We start from the raw sequence: 27,502 nt of genomic DNA, 5'->3' as shown, positions 1-27,502 counted from the left end.
TTGGGAGTTGTTTCAATTAATGCATCAGAAGCAGTTTGATTCTGTATAGTGCACGTCCGCGGAGCAGGTTACACTCACGGTCCCTCATCTGCACCCCGGTGCGCCACCAGAGCACCAGACTGCAGCGGTAGAAGGCTTTCTGCAGGTTCCTGGGGGCTTTCTGCAGTTGTTTTGGTGTCTGTCGCTCTCAGGGTCCTCAGTTACCCACAAGACCCGGTGGGAGGAGTTCAGAGTCCAGGGTGCAGGTTATTATCATCGCAAATGGGCCTATGCGAATAGATTAGGCTAGGATATAAGCCAGTTCCCTTCATTGATACCGCGTCTGGTGCACGCACAGTGTCTACCACTGCAACAACTATTATTTAACCCTTAATCGATCTAAACTCAATCCAGCGTGTTTCTCACACAGAGCGAGCCTGCCACGGTATGCAGGGGCGAAGGAAAGGCCACGTCGCTTCCGTTTGTGTTTCAAATGTTCTTGTGGACAGAACACAGTGTGCAGAAAATCTCATGTTCTTCGAATCGTCGCTGACAGCAATTACGGCGCTTGAGGTGGACTGCTGGGATGAGGAAAGCTTTAATTCGTTGTCCTAGTGGGGCCTTCTCTGCAAACGTAGTGGCCTACCCTTGCTTTGACGCAGGGGAAGATGATGCAAACATCCCCGTTATGAAAATAGACAAAGTATTAGAGCAATATAAATAGAATAGCCAGTAGAATTCAGATTCGGACGTTATTTTTTTATACTTATTCATGTGGTCTTATTGGTCTGCTTAGTGGGCCTACGGTAGCATGGTAAGCATATCGGTATAGGCTTGTCTTGATGCTTAGATGTGCAAAAATAATATAGCGAATAAAAGCATCCTGATTTCTATTAACCAACGAGAGGTCAAGATTAACATACACACAAAAATAAATTGAAACATAGGAAGGAAAAAAATTATGGACCATAAAACAATGCCACGGAATGCTGAGAAGAGAAATGGCGCCACCACGTGGATTTAACGTTTACTGCACTTCAGACGCAAGGACACAAAAAACATTGGATGAACGTGGATCGGTCTCACTCATCTTCACCGAATCGTAAATGTTAATACTTTATCTAACCTCTACACCTCATTACTTAATAATCATCACTTATTACCACTGTTTAGTTTATCTTATAGGAAAGAGACACTGGTCACGTGACAGGCAGTTACAGCGGGATCACGTGAGTGCTACTGGAAATAACATGGCTGCACATAACGTTGCACAAAATCACCCTCGGATGGCTTTCTGTGTCTGACTGTGTCTATCTGAACCTACCGGAGCAGGAAACGAGCGGCCTCAGAGAGACGCGCCTCACTGGTCTGCGTTTAAGAGCGTCTTGACGCCACGTCCTGCGCACCGCCGATGGGGAAGCGAAACTTCGCCTTCTGCACTGGCTGCTAGCTACAAGTTGGGAGAGGTGAGCTATTGTCACGTTAAATTATCCTCATGGTGTTTGAATGCGTTGATGAGTTAGTGTTTTGGTGTCCGGTAACCGCTGCGTCCACGTTATGGTGCATCTCGCCTCCGTGCGTGATGTTAGGGGTCCCTGGAGAGCGGCTCTCGTTAGCTGGGTCTTTATCAGCCGATCTGGGCTCGGTACTTCCAGTGGGGAACTTAAGACAGAAGGCCACTCTGCAGACTGCATCATGCAAATGACGGGCTAAAGTGAGGGTTGTTTATTAAGAAAGTGCGGAATAAGTGTTGTATTGTGTGTTGGTGAACTCTCTGCCACTGTAGTTATAAACGTGTTGTTGTTGAACCGCTGTCTGTCAGAATTTGTAGCTTCCCGCTATAATATCGGAACATATTGCATTAATGCATGATCAAACTGTATCCATTCTTATTTTAAAACAGCCCACCAGGGCTGTACATAAGTCTACATGTTTGATTATCTACCAAACGACATGTATCTGTAGAGAGGACATATCTGTTATCATTTATCTCTGAATCCAGACCTGCTAAGTTCAGTCAATCCTTATCTAGGTAATTTTGTGAGGTATGTTCTTCTTAAGTTTAAACTCTGAGTACACTTTCTCCTTGTGTTCGGCTTGTATCGCTTCACGGCCAGCCTCCCTCAGGGTCTCGCGTTCTGAGCCCAGGGATAGTTATTTCTCCTTTGCACATGGGGTCTTGGCAGCCAAGTCATGTGAGCTTGGCTCCCTGATTGAAAACATGTGTCACTAAAATGACATCCTGTGTCGATTACAAAATAGCACTGGCTTCCAATGTGTAACTTCCCTGTGGCTGGTGTCTTCACATTGTAGAGTGGAAAGCACATTTTTAATAAAGCGGTATAAATGGTAAATGTACTGCATTTATACAGCGATTTTCTAACCAGTGGCCACTCAAAGCGCTTTACAATATTGCTTAACCTTCACCCATTCATGCACACAGTCACACACCGACGGCGGTGTCAACCACGCATGGTGTCAGCCTGCTCGTCAGGAGCATCGGAGGGTGAGGCGTTTTGCTCAGGGACACCTCGACACTCTAGCTAGGAGTAGCCAGGGATTGAACTAGCAACCTTCCGGTTACCAGTCAACCGGCTCTACCTCCTGAGGCACATGCCGCCCAGATCTAACGGTTATATCTCCGTTTCAGATAGGTCCTCTGCAGAACCCTCGCGAGAGACGAACTGCACCACATAAATGTAGGGCTCTTGTAGTCCTGCGTTTATAACCCAATGGAAGTGTGAGTGGGGGAGGGGGGGGCGCTGCATGCATCCGGACCGCGCGTGAGTTTTGGGCAGACATCGGACCTTCACCATGGAGTGGCTGCTGCCAGCGGTGGAGCGGGACCTGGGGATCGACCGGCGCCAGCTGGGCCCGGGGCCGAGCCCCCATGAGCTGGTGGCCCTGGTGCCCGCCCGCTGGGTGACGGGGCTGCGGGAGAGGAGGCTGCCGCGCTGCCCGCGCTTCGACAGCATCAGCGATGGCGAGGTCCGCACGTACCTCCAGCGCTCCCAAGCCAAGCTGCCCCCCGGCTGGACCCGGGTGTGCGTCCAGGGCCTGAGGAAGAGCCGGCTGGGCTACCGGCTGGCCAGGGACCCTGGGTACCAGGGAGAGGGCGCCATGCCGCCGGACTCCTTCATGAGGACCATGCTCTGTGTGTCTCAGCAGAATGTCAGGTAGGGTGTGTGTCACTGTGTCTCGTCATCAATGAGAACGCACTTCCACTTTGGGATGTGTAAAAAGTCCTGTGTGTGTGTGTGTGTGTGTGTGTGTGTGTGTGTGTGTGTGTGTGTGTGTGTGTGTGTGTGTGTGTGTGTGTGTGTGTGTGTGTGTGTGTGTGTGTGTGTGTGTGTGTGTGTGTGTGTGTGTGTGTGTCCACCATCGTGTGAGTTCAAAATGTAACTACTGATGTACAACTCATCATCTGAAACTCCTAATATGGGTGATTTCACGGAGCGAGACGGACCCATCAACGACGATGTTGTTCCTGTTTCCTCCCCTCCAGGAACCTCTGGCGCGATGCCCACCGTGAGCGCGTGCAGCCGTACGCCGGCGCCGCTCAGCAGACGCAGATCACCGCCCTCGACGCCGTGCGTCAAGCGCTGCAGAAGCTCTTCAACTCCTCCTTCATCTCCACGGACAAAGTGTCTCCGTCCCTCTCCCCGGCCCGAGAAAAGGACAAAGAAAGCCCCTTCCAGTCGGCCGCGGCCCCGTCCCACAGGTCCCCGGGAGCCCCCCTGTGTCCCAACGTCCTGCGGGCCGAGTGTCTCCTGGAGACGGCCGAGGTGCTCTACGTGGTGCTGCCCTACAGCCAGTACTCCCTGCACGACGTCGTCTCCTACAGCCCCGCCAAGCTGGCCAACAGCCACGCCAAGGTGCTGTTCATCCTGTACCAGGTGCTCACGGCGCTGCAGGCCTGCCACGCGGCGGGGCTGTCCGTCGGGGAGCTGTCCCTGCAGGACATCGCCGTGGACGACCAGCTGTGCAGCCGGCTCCGCCTCAACCTGGCGCACTATGAGGACGCGGGCGTCGCCGGCGGGGCGGACGGCTGCGTCGCGGCGGGCCGACGAGGGCCTCGGAACGTCCCGCCGTCGGACGCTGTGTGTGTGAGCGGGGGCGACCGGGCCCTGTGCGGGGACTGCTTCGACGGGCTGAAGGCGCTGGTGCTGGACTGGGTCCACGGCCGCGTCAGCAACTTCTGCTACCTGATGGAGCTGAACCGGCTGGTGGGGCGGCGGGCGGGGGACCCCAACTACCACCCGGTGCTGCCCTGGGTGGCGGACTTCACCGTGCCCTTCGGCCGCTTCCGGGACCTGCGCAGGTCCAAGTTCCGGCTGAACAAGGGCGACAAGCAGCTGGACTTCACCTACGAGATGACCAAAGAGGCCCTGGCGGCCGCGGGGGGCAACGGGCCGGGGGGCTGCGGCGTGGGCGGGGACTTGGGCGGGGGCGGCGGCGGCGGCGGGGCTGGCCCGTCGGACCACCTCCACGTGCCGCACCACATCTCGGACGTGCTGTCGGACATCACGTACTACGTGTACAAGGCGCGGCAGACGCCCAAGCCGGTGCTGTGCAGCCACGTGCGCTCCCAGTGGGAGCCCAACGAGTACCCGGCCAGCATGGAGCGCATGCAGAGCTGGACCCCCGACGAGTGCATCCCCGAGTTCTACACGGACCCCTCCATATTCCGCTCGGTCCACGCCGACATGCCGGACCTGGACGTGCCGGCGTGGTGTAGCTCCTGCGAGGACTTCATCGAGGTGCACCGGGGCATGCTGGAGAGCAGGGAGGTGTCCCAGCACCTGCACCACTGGATCGACCTCACCTTCGGCCACAAGCTGTCGGGGAAGGAGGCGGTCAAGGCCAAGAACGTGTGTCTGCACCTGGTGGACAACCACACCAACCTCACCAGCTTCGGGGTGGTGCAGCTGTTCGACCAGCCCCACCCGCCCCGCCTCCACCCGTACCAGTACGCCCCGCCGGAGCCCCCTCTCCTGGGCCTCGCCACGCAGCTCGACGTGCAGGTCCGCCCGACGAAGACCCTGACGGACGCTGTGGACGGCACGGTGCAGGAGACGGCGGGGTGCGAGTCCAGCGGCTGGACCATGGTGGACCGTGACGAAGACCTGGAGCAAGGGATGGAAGCCCTGGACTCGTTGGGCTCTGTCGGGGCCTCTGGCTCGGGGGCCACCTCGGCGCCGCTGCCGTGCATGCACACCGCCGGAGGGAAGATGGCAGGCGAACACCCGGCCCTCATCATCTCCCAGTCCCCGAGTTCACTGCCCGGGGAGGGCCGGGGCAGCAGCACTGGTGGCCTGGGTCCGAGCTTCCGTAGCGCGATGCTGCAGAAAGGAGGCGCATCGGGCAAGAAGCACGCAGAGGGGAGCGCGACCGTCGCCAACGCCGACGACTTTAAGATCATCCTGCCGGAGGGATTCAACCCCCTGCAGCCCCTGGAAGAGCTGGAGAAGCTGAACAACTTCCTGGTGAAGAGCCTTCATGCGGAGGTACCACATCGCATGGAGCCCGGGAACGAGACGAGGGCACCGAGGACAGTGGGCCAGTCCTTGACCTCGGTAACGGAACTCTTTCAGAGAGACATTCAGGCGCTTGGCGTGGTCATCGCCGAGATATTCTACTCCCCCAAGCTGAGGGGCCTGGCGCCGGGCGCCCCGCTCAGAGATCGCTTCCAGGCTGTGAAGAAGCTCTGCTCTTCCAACCTGCGCGACGTGCCCCTGTCCCTGCACCACGCCCTGGAGAACCTCCTGTTGATCCGGAAGCACTCTGGGAGAGCGAGCGCGGAGCTCGCGCAGGGCTCCGGTCCGCTGCTCTTCAATTACGAGCCGATCCACGAGGGCCTGCCTCCTCCCAGTCCCTGCCTGCTGCTGAACCCCGTCGTCACCCCCTTCCCCTTCCCGACGTACTTCCCGGCCCTGCACCAGTTCATCTTCTCCTACCACCACAAGATGGAGACGGCCTGTGGCCTCCAGGGCAGGGACGTGGTGTTCCAGCTCTGGCAGCAGCTGGAGACTCTCCTCCTGGGGAACATCAACGCAGAAGGTCTGGAGATCCTCCTGCCGTTCGTCCTGTCCCTGATGCTGGAGGAGTCCACCGCCGTCTACGCCGCCTGGTACATGTTCGAGCCCATCGCCCGCGTGCTGGGCCCCAGGAACGCCACCAAGTTCCTGCTGAAGCCCCTGGTCAGCGTCTACGAGAACCCGCGGTGCCTGCGCGGGCGCTTCTACCTGTACACAGACTGCTTCGTCCTGCAGCTCATCGCCCGGCTGGGCCTGCAGGCCTTCCTGTCCAGCCTGCTGCCCCACGTGCTGCAGGTCATGACGGGCTTCGAGGGCTGCACCGCCGGCTCGGGGGCGGGGGAGGGGAAGCGCCTGAGGGGCGGGACGTGCACCCTGGGGGAGGAGGAAGAGGAGGAAGACTACCAGTGCAGCGAGGGGCGCGCGTCGTCGGGGTCCGTCACTGGGAAGGTGGGGGGCGGCGGCAGCGTCGGCGTCGGGGTGGGCGGGGACACGGGGCTGGTGGACTACTCCTCGGGGCTCAGCCTCAACGACCAGGTGTTCCTCTCCGAGGGCGAGGACTTCCAGAACGGCTTCTACGTCAACAGCGGGGCGGGCGGAGGCGGTGGCGGTGGCGGCGCTGCCGGGAAGCAGCACGGCCAGAGCTCGGCCGGAGCCAAGGAGCAAGACCAGGAGTCGATGAGCGTGGGCAAGCTCAGCGACAAGAGCAGCGCCAGCGAGCTGTCCATCGGGGACGGGGACTCGACGCGGGACCGGGCCAGCCTCCGCTCGGCCGACAGCAGCCAGGACCTGAAGCCCGCCAGCGAGGGAGAGGACGTGGGGGAGCTGGAGGAGGAGGAGACCCCGGAGACGGCCGAGGGCCGAGAGCTCCCCGACGACCCCGCCGGGGAGCTCTCGCTCTCCGGCGGCACCGAGGACACCGTGGGCACCCTGGAGGAGGAGTTCCTGAACGGGATGACGCTGGAGGAGTCTGAGAAAGGCGTCGAGGAGGAGGAGGACCACGACCCGATGGACGGCTCGGACGAGAAGGAGCACAAGATACTTCTAGGTGAGTGAGGAGCAGCGGTTGGTTTATAGGGGGCGGCTTCCTCTGTTGCGGCTTTTCATTGTCGACTGGCACTTAATGTACGCACTTAGCCTACGTTGTCAGTCCCGGCACTTAAAAATCGTACTTGTGTAGCATCCTATCCTAGCTATATTATTGTATACGGGGAAGGGGTTAACAAGTGCTTGGTACTTGGTTCTATGAACATCCTAACTTTACCGACAGCCATATATTGTTGTTTCTCTTTCTTCTTACTAGAAGAGAGTGTCAAGTCGCTTTGGATGAAAGCGTCTGCTAAACGCCCTAAATGTAAATGACTTCATTCAATCCGTGTCCACAGTAACGGTCTTCAAAACGGTGAGGTGGCTGACTGCGAAGCTGGGTCCCACGGTGACGTCTCGCTACGTGGCCAGGAATCTTCTGCGACTGCTCACCACCTGCTATGTCGGTGAGTACGTGGTGGGAACGGTCTCTTCGTATTGTGATGCATGTCTTTGGAGGACAATCTAGCCTCAGTATTTGATACAAAAAATCTCCACGATCATGCAGTTTTATTTATTTGTATAGATATAAATGTACATTTAAATTAAGAGCAACAAAGCGACATACCATTCATGCACACCGACGGACCAGCCAGCTCATCAGGAGCATTCAGGGTGAGGTATCTCGCTCAGTGACACCTCAATGCTTGAATGGAGCCGGGGATCGAACTAGCAACCTTCAGGTTACACGTCAACGCGCTCTACCTCCTGAGCTAAATTGATCCGTATGAATCTACACAGAAAAAAAAAATAACGTGACTGAGCAATGCACCTTTTTGATAACAAAGAGATTTCCTTTCTGCCTGCTCTTCCGTGTCCGTCCAGGGCCGGAGAAGCACCAGTTCCTGGCCCCCCTGTCGGAGGAGAGCAGTCTGGAGGGCGTGGCCATGGGCAGCGTGTACGAGAGGAAGCCCGTGGCCGGAGACCTGACGGCAGAGCCGGTCCTGGAGAGCCTGCTCTACATCGCACAGCTCTACGGGGAGCCGGTGCTCACCTACCAGTACCTGCCCTACATCGGCTACCTGGTGGGAGAATGACCCCCTGGCTGTCTTTAAGCCCCTGTTGTTCCTCCAGGTGTGAGCGGGATTAGCCTTTACAAGCTGTTAGGGAGATCACAAGCGTGAGTGTTCACCTAGCTATATGATGGATATCATTATATATTGGCTAATCACACTCACACCTGGTGGTATAATCCATCCCCATTTAAATAGACAATGTAATCAATGCCTTACAGTGTTGCGTCTATGGTATTCTACTCTCATCCGAAAGGCACTGGGTTCGATTCCCAATGTCATGTCAATGTTCAATAGATAGATATACTTTTTATAGATAGATAGATAGACTTTATTTCTCACCTATACAACAACATTAAATTGCTACATCTGAAGGTGCAGTAAAAATATAAAGGCAAGGCATCACAAGACAAGACAACATAGTAGGCATCCCAAAGCACATGTAAATCCATCTATGTCATGTGGCCTTATTATGGATGTGCTATAACCATGTTGTGCCGCTGTCCGGTTCTGGCCCCGCCCCCTCAGGTGACTCCGCCCTCGTCGCAGCGTCTGAACACGCGCAAGGAGGCGGGGCTTCTGGGCGCGGTGGTGCTGACCCAGAAGATCATCGTCTTCCTCTCGGACACCACGCTCATGGACATGCTGATGAAAATCAACCAGGACATCCTGCTGCCCCTCCTGGAGCTGCTCACCACACCGCACATGGGGTAAACCTCACTCTCTCACTCACTCACTCACCACGCCGCACATGGGGTAAACCTCACTCTCTCACTCACTCACTCACCACGCCGCACATGGGGTAAACCTCACTCTCTCACTCACTCACTCACTCACCACGCCGCACATGGGGTAAAACTCACTCACTCACTCACTCACTCACTCACTCACTCACTCACTCACTCACTCACTCACTCACATGGGGTAAACCTCACATACTCACTCTCATACACACAGACTCACTCACTCACCACCCCACAGATGGGGTAAACTCACTCAGGTACTCACTCACTCACTCAGGTACTCACACACATGTACACAATCACTATTTTACACACACACACACGCACACGCACAATCACACACACACCGCTTGGTACATTTGGCTCTGCTATTTAAACTGACGGTTCTACGATTAAATAAAGACAATTGAATAAAAGTTTTATTGCGTAAACGCCCCGCTCATGAATCCCGGCTGTCGTTATAATTCAAGTAGGACATAAAACCAATTCCCTGCACATGATCTTTTAGCCTCCATTGTGAGGAGAATTGGTTTTATGTCCTGCATGAAAAATAATGACACAAATTACTGACGATTGCAATTCCTCCACCTTTCTCTGTGATGACATGCCACCGTAAGGCCATTAGTATTCAAGACGCGCTCCCTCTAGAAAGGACTGCACTGGGGGGAATGGGAGCATAATGGTCCATCCAAGTGTGTGTGTGTGTGTGTGTATATGACTGTTTATGAACGTGTGTATATATGACTGTGTATGTGTGTGTAGATTTGACTGTGTGTGCGTGTATATATGACTGTGTGTGTGTACATCTGACTGTGTATATCTGACTGTGTGTGCGTGTTTACCTGACTGTGTGTGCGTGTATATATGACTGTGTGTGAGTGTGTATATATTACTGTGTGCGTGTTTACCTGACTGTGTGCGTGTATATATGACTGTGTGTGCGTGTATATATGACTGTGTGTGTATATATCTGACTGTGTGCGTGTTTACCTGACTGTGTATGTGTGTATATCTGACTGTGTGTATATATCTGACTGTGTGTGTATATATCTGACTGTGTGTGCGTGTTTACCTGACTGTGTGTGCGTGTATATATGACTGTGTGTATATATCTGACTGTGTGTGTATATATCTGACTGAGTGTGTATATCTGACTGTGTGTATATATCTCACTGTGTGTGTGTATATCTGACTGTGTGTATATATCTGACTGTGTGTGCGTGTATATATGACTGTGTGTATATACCTGACTGTGTGTATATATCTGACTGTGTGTGTGTATATCTGACTGTGTGCGTGTTTACCTGACTGTGTGTGAGTGTGTATATCTGACTGTGTGTATATATCTGACTGTGTGCCCCCCCAGGTTCCCCAGCGGGGTGCAGACCCGCTCCGCCCTGTGTCTGAAGACTCTGAGCCTCATGGCGCTGATCTGTCTGCGTATTGGGAGGGAGATGGTGCAGCAGCACCTGGCCGACACGCTGGGACGCTTCTTCACTGTCTTCAGCCTGCTGCGCTGCCTGCAGCCCCAGGTACACACACACACACACACACACACACACACACACACACACACACACACACACACACACACACACACACACACACACACACACACACACACACACACACACACACACACGCAACCTCTTGCACTAGCATGCACGCGCGCACAATCTCTTACACACATACGCAACCTCTTAAACACACATAGGCAACCTCTTACACACACATAGGCAACCTCTTACACACACACTCATACGCAACCTCTTACACACACACACATACGCAACCTCTTACACACACACACACACATACGCAACCTCTTACACACATACACAAGCAATCTCTAACACGGACACACACAACCTCTGAAAGGTACACACACACACACAACCTCTTATACGAAACACACACTGAAGAACACACACAGGGGGTTGGGCCAGAATCATTTGACCTTTGGTGCTTAATGACATGAAACGGACTGCTTTATCACAAAGGGCTTCACAGAGGACATTAAGGCGTGTACCAGGTGCTCTCGGGTTCACTGGTGGTGTGGCTGGACCTTTGCAGGCGTGAAGGGGAATTTAAACTTTGAGGATGAACGCTCCGAAAGTACCTCTGATCTCCCACCCGGGCCGCTTGTTTCAATGAAACAATGAAAGTTCTGGGTGAAAAAAACCCAGGACCCAATAGGCCTCCGAGGCTCCTGGTTCCCTCGGCCAAATTTTTGACTGATCGTACTACATGACTAACTCTGTAGGTGGCAAAGAAGTAAAAGCTGCGTCACGTTGTGAACTACTCTCTTTTTCCATCTAGTTTCCACTGCAGTTTTGGATTGTCGTAGCATTACTAATAGTTTACTACTTCGACGGCGGCGACAATCCAAAAACCTTCTTCGCCACCTACAGAGTTTGTTATGTACGATCATTCAAAAACTCGGAGGCGGGACTTATTCTTCAGCCGTCTATGGGCTGCGTCACGGTGTCAGGTGCCCAATGGGAGATGAGCGTGAGCGGTCAGGCGTGGTTGACCTGTGATGCCTTCTCTCTTGCAGCTGGACAGCGCCCCCCGCAGGCTGGTGGGGGACGTGACGGTGGTGGAGGTGCGGACCCCGGAGGGGGCGGAGGCGACCTACGAACTGGGGGTGCTGGAGGAGCTTCAGACGGTGTTCAACGCGGAGATGGCCTACGCCTCCTACATCCCCTTCTACTGCCTCATAGGTGAGGAACGCCGCTGCGCAGTGTCTCCTTAGGATGGGGGCAACTATAGCCTGGCTCCGCCCGCCTACGTACTTCCGCTCAATTTTAATTTCCCTTCAGTACTGCGTCTGCGGTATTTTAGCGGGTTTTCTCCGGCCAAATTTTGCCGGTTCAATTAGCAAAGACAGGGTGTGGCTGAGAACAATGACGTTGAGGTCGTGCGCTAGTTTGAGTTGTAGTCAAACGTTAGCGATTGGTTATGGCAGATCCAGAGTGGCACTGGGCAGATCCAATCGTTTTAAACTCCAACAGACACCCGCCTTCAAGTGAGTTGTCAATAGAGAGAGGCCCTGTGAATGAAATTAAGTACGAGAGTCTAGTAGGACCAGCATAGGACAACTAGGGCTGAGCGATTAATACAAATTTGATTTTGTTAATTTTTTTATTTTTGGGTCAAACAATCTGTGTAATCGAGTCAAAACTATTTTTTTCTATTTTATTTTATAAAACAGTTAGAAACATATTTTAACATTATTTTAGATTTGGAAAAAAAATTCTCAGATACAAAATGTATTGACCAAAATAATCGTCCATAATTGAGCAGCCCAAGTAACAACGAGAGTTGTTCCGATACCGGTACCAGTATCAGAAATTCCTCCATTACTGCCTAAACTGCAGGATCGGGTATCGGGTTAGGGTTAGGGTTAGGGTTAGTGACTCATTTACTTCATTTACTACAAAGGGAAAGAACATAACAAACAATACGGTGTTATGCTGCGTTCGTTAATGGTCGGAGGTGGAAAGAACATGACAAACAATACGGTGTTATGCTGCGTTCGTTAATGGTCGGAGGTGGAAAGAACATAACAAACAATACGGTGTTATGCTGCGTTCGTTAATGGTCGGAGGTGGAAAGAACATGACAAACAATACGGTGTTATGCTGCGTTCGTTAATGGTCGGAGGTGGAAAGTCGGAATGGGTTACGCTTCAACTCCGACATACGTGCGTTCGCGTCAACAAGTCTGAAAAATACTACGGATGCATTCACGGTTAACTACAAGAATACTAATGTATTATTCTAATTGAAGATTATACATTTAATGGATCTAGTTAGCTAATAACATTGACATTGCGGTCACCGTCAGAGAACCTTCAATAAGAACAAGTGCTATTAGTAGTTACAACGCTAGAGGCTGTGTCGTTATATACTCGGTATCGGCCGATGCTCAAGTTCAGGAATCTGAATCGGTATCGGGAAGGAAAAAATGGTATCGGAACATCTCTAATAACAACACATGCTTTTACGTGTTTGTCACCAAATGGTTCCCACCGTGTAAGACCTGTGTTGTTTCTCTACGGGGGTTTCAGGCGACAAAGCCATCCGTAAACTGGTCCCCAACCACGAGCTGGTGTGGGGCATGGCTCAGTCCTACCACGAGCGCGTGCGGCCGGCCAGCCCAGACCCCAACTCCGGGGCGGGGCCGGCCCCAACGGCCGCCCAGAGCCACTTCCCCACCCCCTACACCACCTCCTCCTCCGGGTCGGACGGCATCCCAGAGTCGGGCACCTTCGGCAGCCACCTGGTGGGCAACCGCATCCAGGTGTCCCGGGACCCCGAGTACAGCAGCAGCCCCAACGCGGGTTTATCGGACTCCTGGGGCCGGGCGCACCTCGGGGGGGCCGCCGTCGCCGCGGCGACTGGCGCGGCGGACTCCGCCTTCGCCTCGGCGGCGGCGGCGTCGTCGTGGGCGACGGGAGGCTCCACCCCCGAGGACAGCGCACTGAAGATGGAGCTGCCGCGCAGCGAGAGGTCGCTGCAGGGCAACTGGCTGGCCTACTGGCAGTACGAAATCGGCCTCAACCAGCAGGACCCGCGCTTCCACTTCCACCAGATCCGCCTGCAGAACTTCCTGGGCCACACGGGCACGGCCAAGTGCCTGGCGCCACTGGCCGGGGAGGACTTCTTCCTGTCGGGCAGCAAGGACAAGACGGTGAGGCTGTGGCCGCTGTATAACCACGGCGACGGGACGCGGGAGGTGGAGGCGCGGCTGTGCTACACGGACCACCGCAAGTCGGTGTTCTACGTGGGGCAGCTGGAGGCGTCTCAGGAGGTGGTGAGCTGCGACGGCACGGTCCACCTGTGGGACCAGTACACCGGTGGGTCAGACGCAGTCACAGACACACGGCCTCTTACACACGTACACACACCTGTGGGACCAGTACACCGGTGGGTCAGACGCAGTCACAGACACACGGCCTCTTACACACGTACACGCACGTACACACACGTAAGCACACACAAACACGCATACGCAGACACGTGCGCACACGCACACACATACGTGAACGCACACACACACACACTCGTGAACGCATGCACACACGATAGCATACGCACATGCACACACACGAGAACGCATGGGGGAATGATTAAGTGTCACTGTGGGGGTTCTGGCGCTGGGCTATTAAACTATTATTATTAATATTATTATTATTTACAAATAACAACAATTATAAAAAAAGAAAAATAGCCAACTCTTTTTATTTTACACTGAGCAAGTTTAAATTCTGGAAGCTTCTGTTTAGTGACAGTGAAGTGGGTACTCAGCTGAAACTATATCTTAGATGGGGTACACTGGCAGAACCACTGGACTAGAGTATTATATTTTTATCAATAAGAAAGTGATGTGTGTGAATAGCAAAGAGCCATCGACCGGCAATTTAATACGTTTGATTGATCGGGATTACGACCATGTCTGAAGAGAAATCCGGCTCCAATATGACGAGTAGGAAGGAAGGTATGCACATAAACCTGCATACTTATAGGGGCGAAATGATGCCACCAGGTGTGAGTGTGATTAGCCATTGCAAGCCGTTTTAAATAGTTGTGATGTCACTAAGGCACAGGGGAGGGCACATTTTCAAACGGCTTGTAATGGCTAATCACACTCGCACCTGGTGGCATACCATCACCGCTTTAAGGCCATAAGCGACTTTAAAGGTGACATGTTATACCACCAGGTGTGAGTGTGATTAGCCATTACAAGCCGTTTGAAAATCGGCCTTTTTATGACATCACAAGTTGGGGCGTCCACCGTCCTAGATGCATGCTGGATAGATCAGTCTACCAGCCTACCCAGTGGACTGTAACAAACGTTGCTCATCTATCTGTCATAGATCTAGGTGGACACGCCCACTTGTGATGTCAGCAGAGGCAGATTTTCAAAACGATTCGTAGCGGCTAATCAAACCCACCCCTGGTGGTAGAGCTCAGAGTCAGGGTTCAGGGTGGCGTTGGTTAACCCCTCCTCACTCCTCCGCTCTGCGCTGTCGCCTCCAGGGAAGCAGATCCGCTCGTACGAGGCGTTGGACGGGAAGAACCCCATCACGGCGGTGACCACCATGCCTGCCCCCCACTGCAGCGTGGTCTTCGGCAGCGCAGACTCCGTGCTCCGCTTCATCGACCCGCGCAAACCCGGCCTGCAGGTAATCAGGCGGTGCGTTGACGTCGCCCCCTAGGGCCCCGGAGGGTCATTACCCCAATTGGGCCAATTTGGGCAAAACTGTATTTTTTTTTTTTGTGTTATTAAAGTAATAATTATGAGTGGTAGGCAATAGCTGACTGAGCAGAAAATGTGGATAGGAAGAGAGTTGGTTTAAAGTATATTTTGCAGGTTCATTAACTGCTGGTGAATCAATTAGGTCTATCGATGTAACATGCTAGTTTGAATCGTTTTAATAGGCACCATGTTCTAGTCACACGCTTTATATGACCGATCAACAAACAGAAACACACATTGAGATTGATTTTGGTACATTAACCAACACACTATATTATAAAAATACATATATATACATATCAAGACAAGACCACATCAACTGCAGTCCTGTAACGTCAATTTACACCAACTTACAATTATCCAGATGTACTGCTTCAATCACAGTGCGGTTGTTGTGCATTTGATATATGTAGATATCATCAATCTACCGCCTGTTAAGCCCTTTGAAACTTTACCTGTGATTAAGGGCTATACAAGATCAAAAAAATATATATTTAATTTAATTGAGTTTGAGTCACGACCATTAATGACTCTGGTCCTGCTGGATCTGCATCGTTTCGTCCCTCTCAGCATGAGTTCCGCCTGGCGTACAACAACTTGAGTGCGGGTCTGATCCGCTACCTGGCCGTGAGCCCTGGGGGCCGCACGGTGGCGGCCGGCTTCTCCTCGGGCTTCATCGTGCTGCTGGACTCCCGCACCGGGCTCATCCTCAGGGGCTGGCCCGCGCACGAGGGGGACATCCTGCAGATGAAGGTCCGTCCCCGCCCTGCCCCGTGGTCCTGAGTGTAGCATAGAGTGTAGCATAGAGTGTAGCATAGAGTGTAGCATAGAGTGTAGCATAGAGTGTAGCATAGGGTGTAGCATAGAGTGTAGCATAGAGTGTAGCATAGAGTGTAGCCTAGCGTTTAGCCTAGCGTTTAGCCTAGCGCGTAGTCCAGCGTGTAGTCTAGCGTGTAGTCTAGACTGTGGTCCAGACTGTAGCCCAGACTCTAGCCTAGTGTGTAGCTTAGACAGTTGCCTAGTGTGTGTTCTAGAGTGTGGTCCCGACTGTAGCCTAGCGTTTGACCTAGCGTAGGACCTAGCTTGTGACCTAGCGTGTAGCCTAGCTTGTAGCCTAGCGTGTAGCCTAGCGTGTAGCCTAGCGTGTAGCCTAGTGTGTAGCCTAGCGTTTAGTCTAGCGTGTAGCCTAGCGTGTAGCCCAGACTTTGGTCCAGACTGTAGCCTAGTGTCTAGCCTAGCGGGTAGTCAAGAATGTTGCATGGCCTGCAGCCTAGCACGTAGCCTAGACTGTAGCCTAGCATGTATCCTAGCGTGTAGCTTAGACGGTTACCTAGTGTGTAGCCTAGACTCTAGCCTAGCTTGTAGCTTAGACAGTTGACTAGTGTGTGGTCTAGCCTGTAGTCTAGCATGTAGCCTAGACAGCATTCTAGGGTGTGGCCTGCACTGTAGCTTGGACTGTAGCTCAGATTGTCTAGACTGTATTTGTGTATGTATGCGTGTGTGCGTGCGTGCGTGTGCCTGATCACATTTACTAGGTTGTTGTGACCTTAGGGTTTATATAGTTATAAGAAGGCGAGTCTTGCAAATTAGTTTCCCATCTATATGGCTCCCTGGTTATAATCCGTTCAGTTTTTCAATTGGATATCATTCCTAGCTCATCCACTCTGCATTACTTTGATGCAGAGGCTGATATGCACCGCTTTGTTTTTCTGCAATCTTCGCCAGAAACCCTCCTCTGTGCAGGTTTAGTTTCATCCTTCAAATTAAAAGTAAAATCGGGAGTGAGCAATATTTGTGGCACAATATTTTTCTCTTCCAAGTATGCTGAATGGCCAATGGCAGTCCAGCAGGTTTGAAAGTGTGGCTCCCGTCAATCTCCTGTGATGCGTGTGGTTGGTTACGTTTGTTTATGAAAACAAAGAAGTCCCCAATTACTTGCACATATGCATGGCGCTACAATTCCTGTCAATCCTAATATCCCCAGTCTGCTTTTTTTAATTTATTTATCCTTTGGTAATTACCAACGCATTCTTGTATTTATTCATAAACTATAAACATTGCTAAGAGGGAAATATCCGGCGGAATGTGACAATCGGCTCACAGTGGCTAATTGGCTGAATAAATTACTGCCACAACTCTTGACGGTAAAGATAACGAATATTTAAACGTCCTAAAGCATGAATTAGTATACTGTGTTGTCACGATAATCATCCAACTCAAACCTTTTCCCGGTCAGCCCTTGAATTCGGTTTTGTTTCGGCGTTGCGCAATCAAAGACCTAAACGTTTTTTTTTTTCGTTTACGCCCGACGTCAAACCGCCGTCCCAGGACGCGCCCCGTCCCGTTCAAAGCACCTCGCTCAGAAGGAACGGCGCCTGTGATTCGCTCCGATGCGGAGACCCGCCACTAGGAAAATAGACGGAACGGAACTTCATCAAAGTTGCTGTCAGGTTACGATCGCTGCTGAAACAAATGCCTCACGACGGAGGTTAATCTAGGCCAGACGTAGCCCTGTTTTCAAAAGGTGTATTTTTATACAGTGAGTTATTTTTGTGATGCCACAACCGTCCTGGTTTCTCCACCTCTGCTTTTGAATATCGGCACGGTGAGAGTCTGGGCTCGCACCCGGGTTAGATCTCAGTCCCCAGCCATTTGACTTTGACATTTCATCAATGGCGTTCGCTTTCCACTTTAACAATTGGATCAAACGCATGATAAGATACCCGACTCCACGACGGCGCTTAGTTTGGTAAAGTTTGAATGTCGGAAAGGAGTCTGTTGGCTCCTCGCACTGACACACACACGCACGCGCGCAACTGTTGCGTAAGACCCGTCACCCTCTGATTGTGTTTCGGGACTTTTTAATACACAACAGAGGACCTCGCTCACCATTATATACTCTTCTTCAGGTTGAAGACCGCACGCAGACCGCCGGTAGGCCGGGGACAGTTGAACCCGAGCTCGGGTAGTCAACAGAAGGCTGAACAAACTTTATTTAACCCTGAATCTGGGGTCAGGGCCTTTCGGATTATAAGGCATGGGTTTAGACAAATATGGACACAAGTTAGTCATTAGAAAAACCTTGACGGTGCTGTTTGGGACACACTGGACATGAATATCCCCCAAACCACTGTCCAGTTCCTCGGTCTCCAGCCCACGACTATTCCCCCCCCCCCCCCCCCCCCCCCCCCCCCTCACTTTCACAATAATAAAAGTGGTGCTTGACGTGTGTCGCAGGCGTGCAGGCGTGCAGCCTTATCGCCTGCCGTGTGTTAGTGAACCTGAATGTTTATTTTATGGGGCGGCATGTGTCTCAGTAGGTAGAGCGGGTTGGCTTGTAACCGCAAGGTGGCTAGTTCGATCCCCGGCTCGTCCTAGCTTGAGTGTGGAGGTGTCCCTGAGCAAGACGCCTCACCCTGACAACTGCTGCTGCTGATGAGCTGGCTATCGCCTTGGGTGGCTGACGCCGCAGTCGGTGTGTGAATTGTGTTCATGAATGGGTGACTGTAATATTGTAAAGCGCTTTGAGTGGCCACTGGTTAGAAAAGCGCTGTATAAATGCAGTCCATTCACCATTTGATCATTTCCCATTTCATGGCAGGCTGCAGAAGGCAACCTGGTGATCAGCTCCTCGGCCGACCACTCCCTGACAGTGTGGCGGGACCTGGAGCAGAAGCCGCTGCGGCAGTACAAGTCGCCCTCGGAGCCCGTGCACGCCTTCGATCTGTACGGCTCCGAGCTGGTCACCGGCACGGTGGCCAACAAGATCGGCGTGTACTCCATGGCGGACATCTCCCTCAGCCCCGTCAGCAGCACCAAGCTCAGCTCCGAGAACTTCCGGGGAACCCTGACCAGCCTGGCCGTGCTGCCCACCAAGAGGCTGCTGCTGCTGGGCTCGGAGAACGGCGCCATCCGCCTGTTTGCTTAGGCTGGAGGCGTAGGGAAGGAAGTGCTGCGAAGGCCCTGGCTCTGTGTGGGGCGCAGGGCGATTGTGAAACCGATAAGGCCAGATGCGTACGCCTCAAATGTGTTTTTTTGTTTTTTTTTGGTCTGCCTCCTACGATGAAGCAGCCTTAGTGAGCTAGTTGAATTCCCTTGCACCCCTGAAGGGATCCTGCTGCTGCCTGGAGGGGTCGGGACACTGACCAAAGTAGTAGACCTGAGTCTTTCTCTTACTTCCACTGTTGAGATTTATTTCTGCACAGCGAATCACAACCTTGTGCTTAGAGAAGGCTCATGACTTTCTGCCTTTAAGTGTGTGTGTGTGTGTGTGTGTGTGTGTGTGTGTGTGTGTGTGTGTGTGTGTGTGTGTGTGTGTGTGTGTGTGTGTGTGTGTGTGTGTGTGTGTGTGTGTGTGTGTGTGTGTGTGTGTGTGTGTGTGTTCCATATCATAGGAGATTCTTATCTCAATAAGGTCAGTTATTATTTTTGAAAGAATGAATCTGAGGACCCGCTCAGGGTGAAAGCAAATAAGGTTTGAGTGTAGTGTTTACACTTTCCAAACAGATGCATACCAACCAACGCCAAAAACACATCAACGCCGCCACCTCCTCCTCCCTCGTCCCGTATCACTTGACCCCGCGATGAGTCCGAAGCACTGATGAAACTATGCAGTATTTGTAGAGCGATTTTGTTTTTCGTTTGCATCCAAGTTCCTGTTTTTGGTCAAACCTTTTTCCACAGTAGACTTTTTTTTCTAAACAATAAAGCTACAGCAGTCGGTTTTCATGTGACGATGTTAGTTGATCTCCTCAGCGTTTTGGTCTGTGTTGGGTGGTCAGCCCAAGTAACAATGCACAACTCTGGATCCTTAGCACAACCTGGGGTCTCAGCCACACACGGAGAAACGGTCCATTTTAAGATGCTCTTTTTATTTTTTACACATTGATTACTTGAAGTTTCTTTCTGAACAGGTCTTCAGACGTGAATTATTGTATTAACAATCAGAGGGTCCATAGTAACACGGCTTTGACGTGACTTTTTAACATGTATTCCAATTGTTAGGAAATCCATTTAGGAGATGTCCCTTTGGGCTGTTATTAATGTACCATCGATGCATTGTCAGCACAGAAAAGCATTGCAGGAGCACATGGCAAGCCTCAAAATAATTTTGTATTATAACACTTCTATGTAATCACAAATACATTATAAAATGTAACAATCTGTTCAACTAATGGGACGGATTACAAAAAAACGAATCATTTGTAGTCATGTAGCGCTTTTCTTGTTGCAAATTGTGCATATTAAATGGCAACTCTTGTAGTTATCATCATTACTTCTTATGTCAAAATGCCTCAAATCAATGTCTGTTAGTAACTTGTCAAAGCTTTTTTGTCATGTTCGAATTGTTTAGCTCTTTATGCCCACAGATCAACAATTTCCAGTATTTTTATTCTTATTTACTTTGAATCCGATTTCTAAACTTGGATTAAATCTTGACAGACAACTTTGCGTTGAATTCTAAACTCCTGTTACATATGGATATTCGGTTGTGATCCAAAAAAATTCAAACATGAAACATAAATAACTTGATTTATTTATTAACTTGTTTAATAAAAAAAAAAAAGACTGTCACATGTTTCAATGCGATTATTTGTCATGAGTCAACTCCACTATAATCCCTCCCCTCACCATTCTGAAATTGCCTAAGAAAGGTCATCGAATGTGCTATTGGACAAAGTCCCCCTTTTTTGTTTGGAATAGAATCCTTTCCCAGCTGCAGTCATGTGCTCTAAAGAAACAACAGTTTAACTGAGTGTTGCATTCTGAAGCACTTGCCACACACAGTCACTTGAGCCCTCATGGCACCTTCACCCATTCATGATATAATCACCCTCGCTCTTCCAACATCAGCCACAGCTCTCTTATCAAAAGAGCTGACGTCATCCTGCGTATATTGTTTTACAGAATCAAAGTTAACTGTTCAACAGTCTAGTGACTCAGGTTTGTACCAACGATGTGTCATTGAATTGTCTGTACATGATACTGAGAAATCAATTAATTGGAATCGAGCACAGCTTGACCCTGATTTACTCTTAGAGACATTTACAAACAAATAGTGACTGGTTTGAGGCCTCGATCAATGGGAGTTGATATTTAACTGGCCACTGAGCAATTGCCAATCTTTTACGCTTGGGATTTCTGTTGCACGTTGTCGCTTTTTTTAGACACACTTGTTTTTTCACATTTGTTTTCTCCAATTTAAATTTAAGGTAAGATCTTATTTCTAGTGTATTTGATTTGGTTTTGTGCCTACGTACATTTCCAATGGTTATTGGAGGATATTCTGTTCGATTTTTGAGGTTATTTCAATCAAATATTTTTTTCTTCTTTTTGCTCGATTGAAAATGTTTAAGTTAATGTTACACAAATAGTTTCCACCGTTTGGGATGGGTTTTAAAGTGAATTGGGCAGACTTTGGCTTGGCTTACATTACAATTTGTACAAAATAAGAAATTCTGCTAACAGCTTCATAGAACCTTATGGAAAGCAGTCTTTACAGTCATTGCAAAAAGAATATTTCTGTCTTTGTGATTCCTGTAGCAAATCTCTCTCGTTTTTCTTTTTTTAGACTTTAGCTTTTTGTAGCTACTCCAGTTTTAATTGTATACTTTTCATTGCAAATTATAAATATGTTTCTACACAACGCTACTACCAGGTGTTATTTTGGGATTAACCAATATCTGTTCATGTTGATAATATTAACATTATTATTAATTATTATTATTATTAATATTATATATTGTGTTAACCCGGCAAGGTGAGCGAACCCAAAACAGGACACAACTTTGCTGGGCAAAAGCCAAAAAGGCATGTTTAATCCAAAATCAAACAAAGTCTCATACTGAAAATAATACAACCACGAAAAAAACCTGGGAGGAATCGACGGTCCTATCCCCCGTGGGTGGAATCCCGTCACCCACGAGGACCGGTCTCTCCGTGCAGGAGCTCCAGGACTGGGAGTGCCCCGAATGAGTGGAGAAGCAGGCTATTTAAGCCCTGCTTCTCCACCTATTCCTCAGTTGCTCTGCATATCCTAAATTGGCCCGGGCCGGGTTGCCAGAATATAGTGATGTTATGTCTGTGGTTCATTGAAAGTGTGTTTTTTGTGAGAAATGTGAGGAATAAACAAGTATTTCACAACTTGGTTCTTTTTCCTCGACTCTAGACACTGTAAGGACATGGACATACTTCTGGCACTCCTGTTGTTATGTCTTGGCAGCAAGGGAATCTCAGTAAGTAGCACAATCCTTCCATAGATCTTTTTTGTTTATGGTTCGAATTTTAGCCGATTTGGATAAAGCAGCCAAAGAAAGCTAGCCCTAACCCTTAGAATTGATTTTGAAAGACTCCAACTGAAAAAGTCCCAGCCCTCCCTTCAAGCCTCCCTGCAACGCCACTCCCCCAAAACATGTGACTAGCTAGTAAGCTGTGCTCAATTCCAATTAATTGATCACTCAGTATCATGTACAGATAATTCCATGACACATCGTTGGTACAAACCTGAGACACTAGACTGTTGTACTGTTGAACAGTTAACTTTGATAAAAATAGGATGCCTAGCATTGTGTTGTACTCTGGTCATCTGGTCATGGAGTGCATGGGCAGAATGTGTGCAGGTAGCCGGTCAGGTAGGTAGACGGACAGGTTAGCCATTCAGCCATTTCATTTGGGAATGATGGAAATGATCGTTGTAAAGAGTTGATGTAAAGTTAATTTCCACAAAAATGCTTCATAACTATGTGGCCTACCCTCGCTTTAACGCCGGATTCCCCTTCTTACAGAATGCCGAGGTGGCAGAGGTTATGCCTCTCGGTCCTCTACTGCCCAGCGATCCTCTACAGGTGAGAGGCTTGAACTCCTCTTGACTTGTTATGTTTACCCATCACTCTTCAAATATGTCAATCATGTCTTCATGCATACAAATACTGGAATTTTAGTGCTTCACTACATTTCCTGTATACTTTAATATCTTAATATGACAAATACTTCATACTTTGACAATAACTGGGATTTCAGTGCTTCACTACATTTCCTGTATACTTTAATATCTTAATATGACAAATACTTCATACTTTGACAATTACTGGGATTTCAGTGCTTCACTACATTTCCTGTATACTTTAATATCTTAATATGACAAATACTTCCTGTAGTTTTTGCCGACCCAAGTTTTAACGCTGGATTCCCCTTCTAACAGAATGAGATGGGGCCAAGCGCGATGCCTCTCATCCCTCTAATCCGCAGCAAACCTGTAGAGGTTAGAGGCTTCATCTCAAACGTGTTATGATTTCCCATCACCCTTCAAAAATCATAATCTTAATGACAAATAAAGATTTCACTGCTTTCGATTCATTTCCCGTATACTTTCCGCTCAGACCACAGCTGAAAATACCACAGAAGCACAGCCCGACAGAACACTAGAAACAACGGCTGAAGGTACAACAGCACTTTCATCTGCGTCCACCGACACCGACGACGAGAAAGAGACGGTCTCAGAAGAAGATCTAGACGGCTCTTGTGAGTCGGTGGGCAAAAGCCGGCGTTCCCTTGGGCTAATCGCCAGAGCCCTGCAGAAGAGTGGCCTGAAGCTCCTGGCGAAGTTGGAGCCGACAGAGGCAGAGCCCAATGTGATCATATCCCCACTCAGCATATCATTAGCTCTCTCCCAGCTGGCTCTGGGTAAGCAGCCTCCCTCTGAAGCCTGCGCACGTTCACGTCTGATTATCTGTTGTTTCTATGGTGTGTAGATCTGTTCACATCGTGTGTCAGAGGCTGATTCTGGAAGCTACTGCATTGTGTTCCGCAAGCAAATCTTGAGGATGGGGCAGATGTCGACAGATTTGGCAGGATTCTGACGTGTGTGTGTGTGTGTGTGTGTGTGTGTGTGTGTGTGTGTGTGTGTGTGTGTGTGTGTGTGTGTGTGTGTGTGTGTGTGTGTGTGTGTGTGTGTGTGTGTGTGTGTGTGTGTGTGTGTGTGTGTGTGTGTGTGTGGGGGGGGGGGGGGGTTCTTTTTCACTCATAGGAGCAGTCAATGAGACGGAGAGGCTTCTCATGAATTATCTCCATGGAAACAACCTGTCCTGTTACCACGAGACTCTGCATAAAGCTCTGGAGCAGCTCAAAAGCGATGATCTGCAAATCGCCACACGCATCTTCCTGGCCCAAGGTCAGTGCGGAGACTGGCCGGCCTTCTGAATTCAGGAGTTCATTCACAATTCAGAGGACAACATAAGCTCCTCTTGAGTAGTAGTGATCTCTAACATTTACATTTTACATTTATATTTGGGTGTTTGGCAGAGGCTTTTATCCAAAGCGACTTACAATAAGTACATTGTCAGAAGAAAGAGAAACAACTATATATTGCTGTCGGTACAGTAAGGTTAACCCTTTCCCCTGATACAACAAAGATAGCTAGGATAAGATGCTACACAACACAAGTAATATAACTAAGTACTACATACTATAAGTGCGTACATTAAGTGCCAGGACTTAAAACATAACGTCTCTTAATTTCATTGTTTACACAGACTTCATCACAGGCCATTTGTATTAAAAGTTCTTGTATTGCCATGAGTTCTTTTTTAAAGTTAATGTTCCGCAATTCACTTCCAATGTTTGGCGTGTATTCAGTCAAGTCAATTTGGTAGGCTCAATTTCATAGTTTAGACATATTTTGTCATAGGCCAGGGGAGCTTAAAGGGCTTTGAGAGATTGTAAGAATCGCCGTGAATGTTTGTGTTGTACGTGTTTCAGGGCTGGAGCTTAAGCAGAAGTTCACTGAGGACTCTCAGCGGCTCTATGGGTCGAAGCCAGTGGCCCTTGAGGGATTGCAGCAGGTCAACTCATGGGTGGAGCAAGCAACCAAGGGGAAAATCCCTGAGTTCCTCACTTCGTTGCCTCCCCAACTGCTTCTGATGCTCATTAATGCTGTCCACTTTAAAGGTATATAACTAAATCTCTCTTTTTTTTTATGGGTGTTTTTGCCTAATACAGTGTTAATACAAATTCCCGAAATTGTTTCAACATGTTTTTTTCCCTTTAATCAGACATAGAGGAATGTGTATGTGTGTGTGTGTGTGTGTGTGTGTGTGTGTGTATATATATATATATATATATATCTCAGACACCACAGTCTTCATGGTGCAAAATAATTACTTTTAGCACTACAGATCATCACTTTATATCTTAAGTGGTGTTTAAAATGCGCAGCATCGCAAAATGCAGTATATTGCGACCACCGACCGAATTCTTGTTTTGGTAAAGCTACTTAAGGATGTGGTCCTCCTTCCATCTCCCAGGGGAATGGATTGCCCGCTTTGACCCCCAATTGACCTCAAAAGGGGTGTTCTACCTGAACGACAACCAGCTGGTGGACGTGGAGATGATGGAGGGTCCCAAACACCCCATGAGTGTTTATGTAGATCCAATCTTGGAAGCCCACGTAAGCATCCTTTCTTCATCTCATTTGATGTTTTTTTTGTTGGTGGTCACAAATGGGATTCAGCCGTAGAGCATGGTTATTCGTAAGTGAAGTTTACACTACAAATGCATAATGAAGTTTTATTCAAATGTTTAATGTTATCCGTGTGTCACTGTGCTAATTGTGTTTTTTCTTAATGCCTGCACAGGTGGCCCGCTTGAGATTCCAGAAGCGTACGAGTCTGATCCTAGTGCTGCCGACCTCTGGACAGGTGAATGTGTCGAGGCTGGCCGAAACGCTCATCCTCTCAGAAGTCTACTCTCGTCTGCCTCAAGAACAGGATGTAAAAGTCACCCTTCCAAAGCTCAAACTGGAGTACGGTCAAGAACTGAAGAAAGCCTTCACTAACTTGGGTACGTCAACAGCTCCTGCACAAGTTACACTACCCTAACATTTATGTTTAGGGCATTTAGCAGACACTTATATTCAAAGCGACTTACAATAAGTACATTTGTTAGAAGACAGAGAAACAATATATCGCTGTCGATACAGTAAGGATGTTCATAGAACCAAGTGCCAAGCACAAACAATAGTTAGGTTCACCCATTCCCCGTATACAACAGAGATGGATAGGATAAGATGCTACACAATTCTAAGTACTATTTTTTTTTTTAACTAACGATGTACAACATTCAATAAGTGCGTACATTAAGTGCCAGGACTAACCCATCATACTGGGTATTGCTTCACATTGTCCTTTGTGTCCCTCTACGATCGGTTGTCCAACAGATCTAGGACTGATCTTCTCGAACCCCGACCTGTCTGGAATTGCGGAGGGGTCCCTGATAGTGACCAGTGTCAAACACAAGTCCAGCATGGAGCTGAACGAGGAGGGGGCAGAGGCCACTGCAGCCACCGCCGTGATCATCTCTCGGATGTCCACTCCCATCTTCTCCGTCGATCGCCCCTTCTTCTTCAGCCTCGTGGATGATAAAACCAAAGTACCGATCATGATGGGCGTGGTGAACAACCCCAACCCTGGAGCGCCCACAATGCGAAGACCCGAACCCGGCAACAAAGATAAAGAGGGCTACCCCGTTGACAAGAGCGAGGTGTCATCTAAAGGGCTCCCTCCTAAGTAGGAACTGTTACATCACACCAGCTAGAAAACAGATGACACAATCATTTTGCAGATCTCAACTTTATTTTATAGCGTTAACTGGATCGAGTTGTGATCAAATTTTTAAAAATAAAATAAAAAGACAATGAGTCGTGAGTCCCTGGTTAATGTCTGCTGCTTTATGAAATACTATTTTAGTCTGAAGAGCACACACCATGCTCATCCAATCACCTAGGTCAATTCAATAAAAACATACTAACTTGGTTTGTCAGATATTGTTAAGCAACAATAAAATCTAAAATCTGTAGTTCTTTTTCAATCGTTCCATCATTCTAAAAAGTATGTTTTTGTAAATGCGTTCAGTACTTGGTCGGGGCTCCTTTTGCATGAATTACCTGCATCAATGGGGCGTGGCATGGAGCCGATCAGCCTTTGGCCCTGCTGGGCTGTTATGGTGGAAGCCAAGGTTGCTTCGATAGCGGCCTTCAGCTAGTCTGCATTGTTGGGTCACGTGTCTCCTCTTCCTCTTGATAATATAAAGCTCGGCAGCCGAAGGAAGCATGAAGTGCTCTAAAACGTCCTGGTAGAATGCTGCGTTGACTTCGGTCTTGATAAAACCCAGTGGACACACACCAGAAGATGACACAGCTTCCCAAATCATCATGGACTGTGGGAACTTCACACTGGACTTGGATTCTGTGCCTCTCCATCTTCCCCCAGACTCTGTGACCTTGATTTCCAATTGAAATGCAATATTTAAGTTCATCTGAAAGGAGGACTTTGGCCCTCTGAGCGACAGACCCATACGTTTTCTCCTTAGCCCAGGTAAGACGCTTCTG

The 27,502-nt window shown here is 49.6% G+C and overlaps 2 protein-coding genes across 3 annotated transcripts; both read left to right on the top strand.

Annotated features, from left to right (window-relative positions):
* Nucleotides 1-1,193: 1,193 nt before the first annotated feature.
* wdr81 (WD repeat domain 81) lies at nt 1,194-20,690 on the top strand. Of its 2 annotated transcripts, none has more exons than XM_060075397.1 (12): nt 1,194-1,445; nt 2,634-3,155; nt 3,485-7,062; nt 7,400-7,507; nt 7,926-8,125; nt 8,642-8,823; nt 10,223-10,388; nt 11,414-11,579; nt 12,929-13,717; nt 14,901-15,046; nt 15,691-15,873; nt 18,722-20,690. In XM_060075397.1, the coding sequence occupies exons 2-12, from the start codon at nt 2,794-2,796 to the stop codon at nt 19,046-19,048; spliced, it is 6,207 nt and encodes a 2,068-aa protein (XP_059931380.1). In that variant the 5' UTR covers nt 1,194-1,445; nt 2,634-2,793; the 3' UTR covers nt 19,049-20,690. The 2 variants fall into 2 exon arrangements, with proteins under 2 accessions (XP_059931380.1, XP_059931379.1); XM_060075396.1 differs by having other exon boundaries at nt 2,630-3,155.
* Nucleotides 20,691-21,176: 486 nt separating this feature from the next.
* Nucleotides 21,177-26,799, top strand: serpinf2b (serpin peptidase inhibitor, clade F (alpha-2 antiplasmin, pigment epithelium derived factor), member 2b). Its single transcript, XM_060075404.1, has 10 exons — nt 21,177-21,332; nt 22,289-22,355; nt 22,905-22,964; nt 23,321-23,380; nt 23,499-23,802; nt 24,146-24,289; nt 24,877-25,065; nt 25,422-25,564; nt 25,752-25,956; nt 26,333-26,799. Exons 2-10 carry the CDS (start codon nt 22,302-22,304, stop codon nt 26,683-26,685), a joined length of 1,512 nt encoding a protein of 503 aa, XP_059931387.1. The 5' UTR covers nt 21,177-21,332; nt 22,289-22,301; the 3' UTR covers nt 26,686-26,799.
* The last annotated feature ends 703 nt before the right edge of the window (nt 26,800-27,502 follow it).

Source organism: Gadus macrocephalus, chromosome 16 (genome assembly GCF_031168955.1).
Source record: "Gadus macrocephalus chromosome 16, ASM3116895v1".
In the NCBI taxonomy this organism is placed as follows: domain Eukaryota; kingdom Metazoa; phylum Chordata; class Actinopteri; order Gadiformes; family Gadidae; genus Gadus; species Gadus macrocephalus.
This window is presented reverse-complemented; position numbering and strand designations above follow the sequence as displayed.